Source organism: Nylanderia fulva, unplaced genomic scaffold (genome assembly GCF_048542155.1).
Source record: "Nylanderia fulva isolate GAGA-0341 unplaced genomic scaffold, ASM4854215v1 Scaffold126, whole genome shotgun sequence".
In the NCBI taxonomy this organism is placed as follows: Eukaryota; Metazoa; Arthropoda; class Insecta; order Hymenoptera; family Formicidae; genus Nylanderia; species Nylanderia fulva.
Genome location: NW_028189475.1, coordinates 258,453 through 271,218, shown reverse-complemented (window position 1 = coordinate 271,218; position 12,766 = coordinate 258,453). Strand labels below are relative to the sequence as shown.

The window sequence follows — 12,766 nt, the reverse complement described above, 5'->3', positions numbered from 1 at the left end:
TCACTTGTCGGCGCTTTCCGACTTCTCAATATCGATCGGCAGAAGGCACAGTCTACCGATCGGACGCTTGTACTCGGACGACGCCGTTTTTACCGTAACAACGCGAACCAATTCGTCGAAACCCGGGTGACACAAAACAACGCGGCCGAGCTCCCACTTGCACGGTGGAAGCAGTGGATTGCGAAGCAAAACCAACTGTCCCACCCAAATATTTGGCTTCTCAATATGTCGCCATTTTCCCCGCTGTTGCAGCATGTTAATATAATCGCTCTGCCACAACTTCCAAAAACGCTCGGTGAGCTGCCGAACCAACTGCCATCGAGATAGGCGATTTTCTTTTACCTGTAACAGGGAAGGCTCCGGACTCGAGTTAAGAGCAGCACCAATGAGAAAATGCCCGGGGGTCAGCGGATCGTATGTATCTATGGAGTCGGAGAGCGGTGCTATGGGCCTAGAGTTGAGGCATGCCTCAAAGTTACAAAGAAGCGTGGAGAACTCTTCGAACGTCAGCGTGTGCGCTCCAACCACCCGGCGAATGTGGTGCTTCACGCTTCGAACACCGGCCTCCCATAGGCCGCCAAAATGAGGGGCGGAAGGAGGCAGAAAATGCCACTCGACATTGTCCGAAGCAGTCCTATTCAAAAAAACGGGATCGCGAAGAGCCGCTCTAAACGCGACTGTGAGTTCGCGGTCCGCTCCGACGAAGGTGGTCCCGTTATCGGAGTACACCGCCGTCGGAAGACCCCGTCGAGCCACGAATCGCGAATAGGCCCCCAAAAATGCCGGAGTGGCGTACCCCTCGACCAACTCCAAGTGTACCGCGCGCGTTGCCATACACACGAATATGGCGATGTAGGCCTTTCGGGAGGCCACTCCGCGCCCAGACATCGCTCGAACTAGTATCGGGCCAGCATAATCTACTCCGCAGTGAATGAATGCGCGCGCGGGAGGAGAGACTCTGAATTGCGGGAAGTTCCCCATAAGCTGTGTCGGGACGGCAGCTCGCTCGCGAGTGCACGCGACACACCGATGGATGACCGATCTGACCGCACCGCGAGCTCGGATAACCCAGTACCTTCGCCGCAGCGTTGCCAGAGTAAGCTGGATGCCAGCATGGAGATATCGCCTGTGAATATCCTGTATGAGGAGCTGGACGAGAGGATGGGGCGCGAGAACGATCGGATGTTTGACGTGAGCCGGGATGGGCGCCCGCGACAACCGCCCACCAACACGAATTATTTGATCTTCGTCCAAATACGGCGCGAGAGGCAACAGTACGCTTTTCGATGAGAGCGCGTCTCCCCTTCGAAGCGCGGTCAGCTCGCGCGCGAATAGCTCCGCTTGAATGGTTTTTACCCAAAAGTTCGTCGCGCGTTGAATTTCGTGACCCGTCAAGGATGAGGGACTCTCGACGCGCTCAGCCGGCAACGTAATACGTCCGCGAGTACGCGAGATAAATCGCATAACGTAGGCGGTGATGCGCATTAACTTCGGCCACGACGAGTGGCGCGCGGCGAGATCCCACACGACAGGGTCTCTCGACATCGCGACGAGAACCTGCGTCTTTACATTTTGTTCCATTGAGGTCTCAGGGTGAGGGTCGACAGGTACCGGCCAGTCGGAGATCGGATGCTTAAGCCACAATGGACCATGCCACCACAACGGATGGGATGCGAGCTGATGCCCGGAATTCCGCGAGACGCGCAGTCGGCGGGGTTGTCGATGGTGGGCACGTGTCGCCACGAAGCGGAGGGAAGTAGGGTCTGGATTTCCGCGACGCGATTTGCCACGAACGTTCGCCACCGTAACGGATGCTGCGTAACCCACGCAAGGACGACCGTGGAGTCCGTCCAGCAGTAGCACGGAACCTCGGAAAGGTGGAGGGACGTGATCACGAACTCCATTAATCTGGAGAGCAGCACCGCTGCTGCGAGCTCCAATCGCGGAATGCTCAATGATTTAACGGGCGCCTAGACTTTCCGACGAGGAGCATCGAGGAGACCTCTCCGGAGATCGAGAGAAGCCTCAGATAAACCACGGCTGCATACGCATGAGAGGACGCGTCCGCGAACCCGTGCAGCTCGCAGGCCGTCGTATCCGATCCGCGTCGAACCCATCGATCGAGTTGAAGGCCATCAAGTGACAGGAGTGACGCCCGAAGAGCTTCCCACTCATCAGCGAGATCGGGGGGAAATTGGTCATCCCAGTCGAGCTGTGATTGCCACAGTCGCTGAAGAAAGATTTTTGCCGTTATGGTAACCGGAGCACTCCACCCCAACGGATCAAATATTCGCGCGATATTCGAGAGAATCGATCTTTTCGTTATCGAGACAGAGGGAGGGCAGGAAATGCGGAACCGAAACACGTCCTTAGCGGGGTGCCAGCATATCCCGAGGACTTTAACCTTTTCGCCTGGTTGAAGGTCCTTGCTGCATGCCAAACCGTGATCGCTGTCATCAATGTCGCTCAAAAGAGCCGACGAGTTACTGGACCACTTACGCAAATTGAATTGGCCGCAGCACAGCAGTGAGCATACTTGCTCGCGCGCCTGCTGAAGCAGAGGGATATCGTCGGCGCCGAACAAGACGTCGTCAACATAAATGTTATCCGTCAAGGACGGACACGGCTAACGGATAGGAATGCCCTTCATCGCGGACCAGTTGGCGCAGGACTCGTAACGCCAAAAACGGCGCCGACGCCATGCCGTACGTCACGGTCAAGAGCTTATATTCTTGCACGCGCTCCGTCTCGGTATCCACCCATAATATGCGTTAATAATTTGTGTCACGCAGATCAACGACGATCTGCCTATACATTTTCTCGACATCGGCCGAGTATACGTAGCGAAACTGTCGCCATCGCATCACGACCGCCGCCAAGTCCGTTTGTAGTTTCGGTCCTGGAAGCAAATTATCATTAAGCGATTTCCCGCTAGACGTTAGACTCGACGCATTGAACACCACGCGCAAGTGTGTGGTCGCACTACCGTCGCGAAAGACGGGATGGTGAGGAATATACACGCACTGAGAGGATTCTGAGAGAGGTGAGGCTCTGCGCATGTGTCCCAGAGCTTCGTATTCCCGCATGAAATTGAAATATTGTTGTTTTAGCTCGGCGTTAATTTCAAAGCGTCGAAGTAAGCTTTTTAGACATCGCTCAGCGGTATCGCGAGAACGACCAATATTAATGGGAGGATCACGTTTGAATGGAAGGCGCACAATGTATCGGCCGTGGGAAAAACGCGAATGAGTGGTCATGAAGTAATCCTCGCATCGTTGTTCCTCCGGGCCGAGTACAGTCTGTCGCGGAACTTCCTCGATCTCCCAAAATCTTCTCAGTTCGCGATCGAGCGCAAGCGACGTTGAGGCCGAACAATGTTGAACAGTAATTGTTCGGCGGGATTGAAGTGAAACACTCGTAGGACCGGATACTGCCCCTCTGAAAATAGTATTTAATGCATAGGGCTGCCCGCGAGGTCCCTTCCGCATTTCGCCAAGGAATATCTCGCCATAGATATCGGCGCCGATGAGGAGCTCAATGGGATCAGAACCATTGAAGTGAGGATCTGCTAGGGCGAGATCCGCGAGATGATCCCAGTTGCACCTGGCTCGATCGAGCCCCGAATTGTAATCAGCGAGTGAAGGCAAAATCGACGCAGTGATTGTGAGACTCGGCTCTGATTTATTTTGCGGCGAGATCGTAATTTGAGCTGCAAACTTGCAGTTACCCGCTTTAAGACCGCAGATGGCAGAGAGTGAAAACTGATCTTGGAAACGACGCAGTCTTAAGGTTTGTGCAAGCCGAGCGGACATGAAGGTTATCTCCGATCCCGGATCGAGCAACGCTCGCACGTTCGCGTCGCGACCCGCCGGTGAACGAACCGTGACTCGCGCCGTCGCAAGGAGTACCGGAGTTCGATGCGATAATTCTTGCGAAGCAAACAACGCTACCGCGCCGCGATTACCTCTCGCTTCGACCGGCGAAGTCGATTCAGCAGTGATCACCGAGGCGGTAGCGCATGAGCCTGAATCAACATGGAGCATCGAATGATGCCTTTTCTGGCATCGGCGACAAGTGTATTGGCTAGGGTATGAATACAAGGCGTGTTTCGCACTGAGACAATTAATGCACCTTTGGTGCTGTTTGATGAACTCCATGCGTTGACTCGGACCTTTCTTAACAAATTGCGGACACTTACTCAAGTAATGACTCGCCTTACAAATCGGACACGAGACTGGAGACGTGGTGGCGGCGTTCACGGAGGCGGATCTTGACGGACGCGTGGGCTTAGCCGCGTTATGAGGCGTGAGTTCTTCCAAGGCTCGCACGCGCGCGGAGATAAATCTATCTAAGTCCTCGAATGTTGGAATTGCGGCATCATCGCCTCCTTTCAGTCGCCACGCCTTGTGCGTGGCGTGATCAAGTTGCTGAGTGACAAGATGAACTAGGACATCACTCAAAATTTCGTCTGACGACCGGTGGAGATTTCTGAGCGACGCGAATAGCTCGATTGGCTTTATCCTGTAGTTCGCTAAGCTCGACGGCCGATTCGCGTGTGACGGCCGGCAGGTTGCATAGCGCGGAGACATGCACGCCGACCAGTTGCCGTTTGTTATCGTAGCGCGAGACTAGCAATCGCCAAGCGACTTCAAAATTGTCGGCGGTGACTGGGACAGTTCGTATCAATTCCAGAGCACGCCCGGAGAGACTAGACGCTAAGTAATGCATGCGGGAAAATGCAGTTAACTCTGTATTTTTAATTATGAGCGACGTGAATCGATCGCGAAAACTCTCCCAGTCCTCATGGGTTCCCGAGAACGGGGGTATATTGATAGACGGTAGGTGCGACAAGGAGAGTAACGCGGAGGGATTACCGAACGCCGGTGGACTTGCCAATGGAGTTGAGTTGAGAGGAGGCTCCTAATTCTTCGAGGCATTCCGTCATGTAGTCCGCCGTCCTCTGGAAGATCTCCTCGTGTTCCTCGAACTCCGCATTGTCGAAGTAGCCGACGTTCCTTCCGTTTGGCCCCTGGAAAGACATGGATCAGCGCAGCGTGAGAGGCCGTGCACAGCGCCCAAGCTTCTTTCAGGCCCGTCAGTCGCGATCGAATTAGCGCTGGCGTATAATTGTTCTTTCCGAGTTTTTTGAAATTCGGAAGAGCTCGCGCTACCGAGTGCAGTTGTGACTGCTGCTTGGTAAGCAACTGCTCACTCATGATGTTGTCAGATCTCCGTCACAGTGGTCACTTCCAAGGTCGTTGAGCTTCCACAATTCCTTCGATCCGGCTCGAAGGACCAACAATGTCGCGTACGCGAGGTGGGTTTCCCCTTTTTCATTTTCGCGTTGACCGCGGACGCCGGTATCGCTCAGAGAGAGCGCGAAGGAAAGAGCAGCTGACAAGAGAACTCTCGAGAGATAACTCCGAATGCAGTATCACAAATTAGTTTATTTTTCGAGTACACGTTCAGTCTTAGAAGTTATGTCCGAATTACTCAACCGATCTGTAGTCGTTCTGATTTTCGGTGTCGCTGACTTGACAATTTTTCGAGGAGTAAACGCTCAGAGTCGGGGCGTTCTTCGCCGAGGCGCGAGATTTCGACACGACCTCTTGGAGGGGACGCTCGTTTTTTGCGAAGAATCACGATTGGCAGGTATTGATTTCCGACCGAGTGAAGGGACCGAAATCACGCGGTCAACGGCTGATTTCTCATATCGATCAATATTGATAACTGCTGTCCTTGCCTCGCTGGCGGGGAATAACAAGTTTGTTTTGAAAAAGCGGGTTCTTACCTCTAACGTTTATTTGTACTTACAATTAATTTGACACGAAATTACCATTCAAATTATTTGTCTGTTTCTCAACAATATTCATATAGAATATTTTAGAATATTCTATACCAAGCGGGAATAACAACACTCATATCGTTTTTTGCATGTTTGTTTTAAGAAACCATACCGCGACATAAATCATTCTGTCATATAAAAAAACCTACCAAAATACTAACAACTAACGTTATCGCAACCGTTCCGCCTAATAGTTATATTTCTACGAGCATGCGCGGCGTCTCACGGGCGCCTTGTTTTACCAATGATCATCGCGATTGCCCGCTTGCGCATGCTCGTTCACAGCCGACATCTTGTCAATTTTGACAGCGGCCAATTACGCGTACTGCGCTCGGGTCACCTCGCGCAATTTTCAAAACGCGCAAAATCATTGGCGCATCACGCGAAGGTAGGGCTCTCTTCAAAAAATTATAAAAGAGGAGCCCACACCCGGCTTGTCAGCCTTATCGTCTTCCGCCGTGAACCGCATATCGCAAACCGCATACTTGTAAAACCACTAAAAAACTCGTTGTCAACCGCCGCTTTTTCCGCACTTTGATTATGATTCTGATTTTCTCTGTAAATTAAGTAAGATTATAAAAGTTTGTTGAAGTGTTCGTTCTTAATTGTTTATAATATTAAAAGTCGGTTTTAATACAAAAGGTGACTCATCCTTTGGGTGCCGCGCGATCCTTTCTCTCGCAGCGCGTTCGTGAACATATTTCTGGTCCTTCGAGCCGGATTCGTCGCACCGGCAACCGCAAGTTCGCGAGCGTGACTCCTCGTGTGAGTGAAGGTGTGAACATCTGTGTGCGCAGCCGTCATGGATGTGCCCACGCTGGTCGATTGTCAGCGTGAGATTCAAATTCGAATCTCACGCTCTGTAGAGTACTTGAAGAAGCTGGGCAGCGCCAATATCACCACCAGTGCTATCGCCACACGCACCAGAATCCTGGATCAGCTGTGGACAAAGTTCGAGACGCAGCATGACCTTATCCGAGCGGCCTTGAAAGACAAATTCAGTGAGAGCAATTATTTCAAATCAGATTTCCATGCAGATACAGAAAATCTGTACGTAAGTCAGAGAAGCATACTTGATGGCTACGCCGAACACTTTCGTGCACCAAACGTAGCTCCTTCTGCCGACGTCACGCCACGGTCGTCACTGCCGCGCATCAAGGTACCGCCATTCTCGGGTGCTTACGCTGATTGGTCGTCGTTTCGGGATCTCTTTCTCTCCGTCGTGAGTGACAACGCGATCTCCAACATCGAGCGCTTCCATCACCTCCGCTCATGTCTGACGGGACCGGCTGAAAAATTAATAAAGTCGTTACCTGTCATTAGCGACAATTATGAGCGTGCCTGGGCGATACTGGACAAGCACTACAACAATAAAAGGGAACTGATCCGCTCCAACTTTGCCACGTTCATCGCCGTGCCAAAGATGAAGGGAGATACCGCAGAGGAGTTGAGACGCATCCACAACGCCGTTACTGCTGCCGTCAACGGTCAGGAGGTCATCGGGCGTCCAATAAACTCCCACGGGATGGACATCTTCAACTTCCTGGTGACTGAGCTGTTTGATGCACGCACACGTCTAGAGTGGGAGTCGTTCATTTCAGACACATCAGAGCCAGCACAGAACGAGGCACTCGGTGACTTTATTAGTCGGCGGATCTTAACGCTCCATGCCGCACGACCGAAGGGCGTCAGCAAACCGTCCGGAGATGCTCCACGGATCGCCAAGGCACACGTCACGAAACACCACGGACCTGAACCGCCGCACTGTGCCCTGTGTCGCGAGAAGCACACCTTGATGACCTGCCGAGACTTCAAGGCCAAGACAGTCAATGAGCGTAAAGCATTCATAGAGACAAGCAAGCTCTGCTACAATTGCTTAGGCAACCACTTTTTATCTCGCTGCCAGTCAAAGAAGAACTGTCTCACATGCGACGCACGACACCACACGATGTTGCACGAAGCACCGACGTCTTCACTGTCAGCTGAGGCCACCACACGCGCCACCACACTGACCACGACTCTGCAACATCAGGATCACAAGGCCGTTCTGCTGGCAACAGCTCGAGTGAACATCGCCGATCGGTACGGTTCACCACACGCCGTACGCGCTCTGATCGACCAATGCTCTGAGGTGTCGATCATTTCAGAGACCTTGGCACAACGCCTTCGCCTTCCTCGAGTCTCGACGGATCTCTCGATCTTCTGCATCGGAGGGACCCGCTCAGGATCCGCTCGAGGCAAAGTAACGCTGCACGTAACATCAGACGTGACCAATGCCGAGCTCAGCGTGGTAGCCTTTGCGCTGCCTCGCATATCACTGCAGCAAGGATCAGTCTCACGAGGAGAACGCAGCTGGCCTCATCTCAAAGGACTCCAGCTGGCCGATCCTCGCTTTTTGGACGACGACCCAGCTGAGTTACTCCTAGGAGCCGAGGTCTATTCCTTGATTCTCGAGGAAGGCCTCCGCAAGGGAGATTCAAGGATGCCGATTCGCCCAGCAAACAAACCTGGAGTGGATCCTCTCTGGCGGATACGACGCAGCAACAGTCAACGGACATCGCCGCACATTCCGATGCACCGCCGATCATGACCTCGCCGATCTCGTTCGCCGCTTTTGGGAGCAGGAGAGCGAGCAAATATCTCGGGCTCCACTCACTCCTGACGAAACCAAGTGCGAGGAGCTCTATGCGCGCACCGTCACACGCACGCCCATCGGAAGATACATGGTGAGACTGCCTCTCGCATCACCACCGACGACTCTTCAAGACACTCGCCGCCCAGCGGAGCACCTCCTGAAAGCCATGGAGTCCAAGGGCAGCCGAGACCCTCGATTTGGTGACCTCTATCGCGGTTTCATGCAGGAATACGAGGACCTGCAACACATGAAGAGGGTAAACATCGCAACAACGGCGGAGAAGATCAGATGCTACTTACCGCATCACGGGGTCCTGAAGGAGTCGAGCACGACGACGAAGCTTCGAGTCGTGTTCAACGGCTCTCAACGGACACGAACCTGGTACCTCGCTGAATTCACATCTGCTGACTGGGGCGAATTTACTGCCAGCGCTCACCGACGTACTGCTGCGGTGGCGTTGGCACCGGTATGTCTTCGTCACAGACATCGAGAAGATGTACCGCCAAATTCTCGTACATCCTGAGGACTGCAGTCTTCAAACAATACTGTGGCGTCATAACAAAACAAACGAGATCCAGGAGTACGAGCTGCTGACGGTGACCTACGGCATGGCTTGTGCACCGTTCCTGGCCATCCGAACGTTGCGGCAGCTCTGTGCGGACGAGGGGGCGCAGTTTCCTCAAGGGGCCACAGCACTTCGGCGAGATTGCTACGTCGACGACGTAGTCACCGGAGCGGACAACCTCGACGATGCCATCAACCTCCAAACAGAGCTGCGCAACCTCTGCATGGCGGGCGGGTTTCCGCTGAGGAAGTGGGCTTCAAACAATCCGGACGTCCTCACCGGAGTCCCACAGGAGCATCGGCTGCAGCAAGGACCACATTCCTGGGACGACGAGAGCCATTCGACCTTGGGCCTGCGATGGCATCCTCAAGAAGACCGGTTTGCCTTCACCATACATCCTCGTGTAGTCAGCGAGTTCACGAAGCGACGAGTCCTCGCAGAGACTGCACGGCTGTTTGACCCGATGGGCTGGCTCGCACCTGTCGTGATTCGGGCGAAGATTCTGATCCAGACCACCTGGCTTCAGCAACTCGACTGGGACACTCCACTGCCGGCCAAGGACGTCAAACGTTGGCACCAGCTGTTGAACCAGCTACCTCTGCTCAGCAACATACGAGTGAATCGCTGGCTCAGAACCGACAGCGATTACTCCACGGTGCAGATCTACGGCTTCGCAGATGCATCAGAGCGCGGATATGCTGCAGCCGTTTACATCCGCAACTCTGAAAGGGAACAAATCTCAATCAATTTACTCATGGCGAAATCCAAGGTCGCACCCGTCAAGCAAGTTTCATTGCCTCGCCTTGAACTGTGCGCTGCTGTGCTACTCACCACGTTGACGTTGCATATCCGAAACACGCTCGGCTTGACATCAACTCCAGTGCACCTGTGGTCCGATTCCAAGGTCACTCTCCATTGGATCCAGGGACACGCCGCTCGCTGGAAAACGTTCGTCGCCAACCGGGTAGCTCACATCCAGACTAAGCTCCCGGACGCTCAGTGGAGACACGTGGCCGGGAAGGACAATCCTGCAGATTGCGCATCACGAGGAATTAATCCGGCAGAGTTAATCAATCACGCGCTATGGTGGACTGGACCTACCTGGTTGGCATTGGATGAGACGGCGTGGCCCAGCTCAGAGGTCGACATCTCAGAGGACGACCTTCCGGAACAACGCACCACCAGCCTGATGACCAAACGTGCCACCATCATTGAACCGGATCTTCTCCTTCGGTTCTCCACACTCCATCGGCTGCTGCGCGTTACGGCCTGGTGTCGTCGATGGCTCAACGTGGCGAGCCGAGAGGTCACACTTAGTCGCCCGCTGCCTCCTGATGAGCTGGACGCCGCCCTACTCCAGTGGCTTCGAATTGTGCAGGCGCTCCACTTTCCGGACGAGGTAGCCGCTGCCATCGCGGGACGCCCCGGTCCACCACGCAGTCCACTGATCAAACTCAGTCCATTCCTCGACGACCAAGGTGTACTGCGCGTAGGAGGGCGCCTCAAACACGCTCTGCTGCCCTACGACGAGAAGCACCCGGTGATCGTCCCGCCGGCCTCCTGGATGACGCGACTGCTCATCGAGTCCTGCCATCGTCGGTCTCTACACGGCGGCGTCCAGATGACTCTCGGCTTGCTTCGTCTTCGATTCTGGGTGCCACGAGGAAGGACCGTCGTCAAGCAGCAACTTCATCGGTGCGTCACTTGCACTCGCTGGCGAGCGGCCATTCCACAGCCTCCAATGGGCAACCTTCCGCGTGACCGAGTGACGCCGACTCGGCCATTCCTGAGCACTGGCCTGGACTACGCGGGACCCATCTTCATCCGGACCAGCAAGGGGCGCGGACACCGCTCACAGAGAGGATACATAGCTGTCTTCGTATGCTTCTGGTCGAAGGCTATCCACCTCGAGGTCGTCTCGGACTACAGTTCCGAGGCCTTCATCGCCGCCTTACGCCTTCGTCTCCCGCAGAGGCCTGTGTACGGACATGTACAGCAACTGCGGCACGACGTTCGTCGGCGCCGATCGCGCCCTGCGCGAGCTCTTCAAGGCGTCAACCTCCGAGGGCCATCACATCGCCCGCGCCGCCAACAATCAAGGGATCCGCTGGCACTTTAATCCGCCAGCGGCCCCTCACTTCGGTGGTCTGTGGGAGGCTGCCGTGAAATCAACAAAATTCCACCTCCGTCGAGTAATCGGCGAAACCACCCTCACATATGAGGAGCTTAGCACACTTCTCACGCAAATCGAGGCGTGTCTTAATTCTCGTCCGTTGCAGGCTTTATCAGACGATCCGGACGACACTTCAGCGCTCACACCAGGCCACTTCATTATCGGGGCGCCGCTATTAGCCGTACCTGAGCCATCGTTAACTGGTCAACCAGCATCCACTCTGTCACGCTGGCGTCACCTCCAATTGATGCGAGACCATTTTTGGCAGCGTTAGTCAGCAGAGTACGTGCACGGCCTCAACCCCCGTACCAAATGGGTCAAGGCCGAGGCCGCACCTCACGTGGGGGACCTCTGTCTCATTCGCTCGGAGCTCACCCCTCCGACCCGATGGCCTCTCGCACGGATCACGAGACTGCATCCCGGGGACGACGGTGTCGTCCGCGTGGTGTCGGTCCGCACCGCCACATCCGAATTCGTGCGCCCGCTCGTTAAATTAGTCATGCTTCCGGGCGCGGATTGTATTTCTGGCATGACTAACGCAGACACGTCGTCTGCCGGCACGTAATTCATCTCGCGACACTTTTCACCTCATGCATTGTATCACTTGTCACATCTCTTTTTTTCTTTTTTTTTGATCCATCACCGCACTGATAATTGTTCCGTCGTCGCACTGCACTACACACCTCATCATTTCTCACCAAACACGCGGTTCATTGTATCAGCTGATCGATTCACATACCACGCGATCATCACATGTCTTTCAGCACGTCGGCGCGTCTACCCCACCATCGATCACTATCGACTCGAGACCGAAATTCCACATATGTTGTCGCTGCGCGACAAGGCGGGCGGGAATGTTCGAAATGCATACTAGAATTATGTGATATCATACGCGTAAGGAAATATCATATTCATATAGAATATTTTAGAATATTCTATACCAAGCGGGAATAACAACACTCATATCGTTTTTTGCATGTTTGTTTTAAGAAACCATACCGCGACATAAATCATTCTGTCATGTAAAAAAACCTACCAAAATACTAACAACTAACGGTATCGCAACCGTTCCGCCTAATAGTTATATTTCTACGAGCATGCGCGGCGTCTCACGGGCGCCTTGTTTTACCAATGATCATCGCGATCGCCCGCTCGCGCATGCTCGTTCACAGCCGACATCCTGTCAATTTTGACAGCGGCCAATTACGCGTATTGCGCTCAGGTCACCTCGCGCAATTTTCAAAACGCGCAAAATCATTGGCGCATCACGCGAAGGTGGGCTCTCTTCAAAAAATTATAAAAAAGGAGCCCACACCCGGCTTGTCAGCCTTATCGTCTTCCGCCGTGAACCGCATATCGCAAACCGCATACTTGTAAAACCGCTAAAAAACTCGTTGTCAACCGCCGCTTTTTCCGCACTTTGATTATGATTCTGATTTTCTCTGTAAATTAAGTAAGATTGTAAAAGTTTGTTGAAGTGTTCGTTCTTAATTGTTTATAATATTAAAAGTCGGTTTTAATACAAAAGGTGACTCATCCTTTGGGTGC

General features: G+C 53.6%; 4 protein-coding genes across 4 annotated transcripts; 2 read left to right on the top strand and 2 right to left on the bottom strand.

Annotated features, from left to right (window-relative positions):
* On the bottom strand, nucleotides 1–1,464 carry LOC146724565 (uncharacterized). Its single transcript, XM_085479645.1, has one exon. The coding sequence runs from the start codon at nucleotides 1,462–1,464 to the stop codon at nucleotides 1–3; it is 1,464 nt and encodes a 487-aa protein (XP_085335771.1).
* A 1,307-nt stretch (nucleotides 1,465–2,771) lies between these two features.
* Nucleotides 2,772–5,041, bottom strand: LOC146724564 (uncharacterized). The gene is made up of 3 exons (XM_085479644.1): nucleotides 4,894–5,041; nucleotides 4,474–4,715; nucleotides 2,772–4,427 (listed from the first exon to the last, which is right to left on the bottom strand). Exons 1-3 carry the CDS (start codon nucleotides 5,039–5,041, stop codon nucleotides 2,772–2,774), a joined length of 2,046 nt encoding a protein of 681 aa, XP_085335770.1.
* Nucleotides 5,042–6,647: 1,606 nt separating this feature from the next.
* LOC114935822 (uncharacterized) lies at nucleotides 6,648–8,435 on the top strand. The gene has a single exon (XM_085479643.1). It carries the CDS (start codon nucleotides 6,648–6,650, stop codon nucleotides 8,433–8,435), a length of 1,788 nt encoding a protein of 595 aa, XP_085335769.1.
* A 133-nt stretch (nucleotides 8,436–8,568) lies between these two features.
* On the top strand, nucleotides 8,569–11,492 carry LOC114935824 (uncharacterized). The gene is made up of 3 exons (XM_085479642.1): nucleotides 8,569–8,946; nucleotides 9,059–10,740; nucleotides 10,943–11,492. The coding sequence occupies exons 1-3, from the start codon at nucleotides 8,569–8,571 to the stop codon at nucleotides 11,490–11,492; spliced, it is 2,610 nt and encodes an 869-aa protein (XP_085335768.1).
* Nucleotides 11,493–12,766: the final 1,274 nt, after the last annotated feature.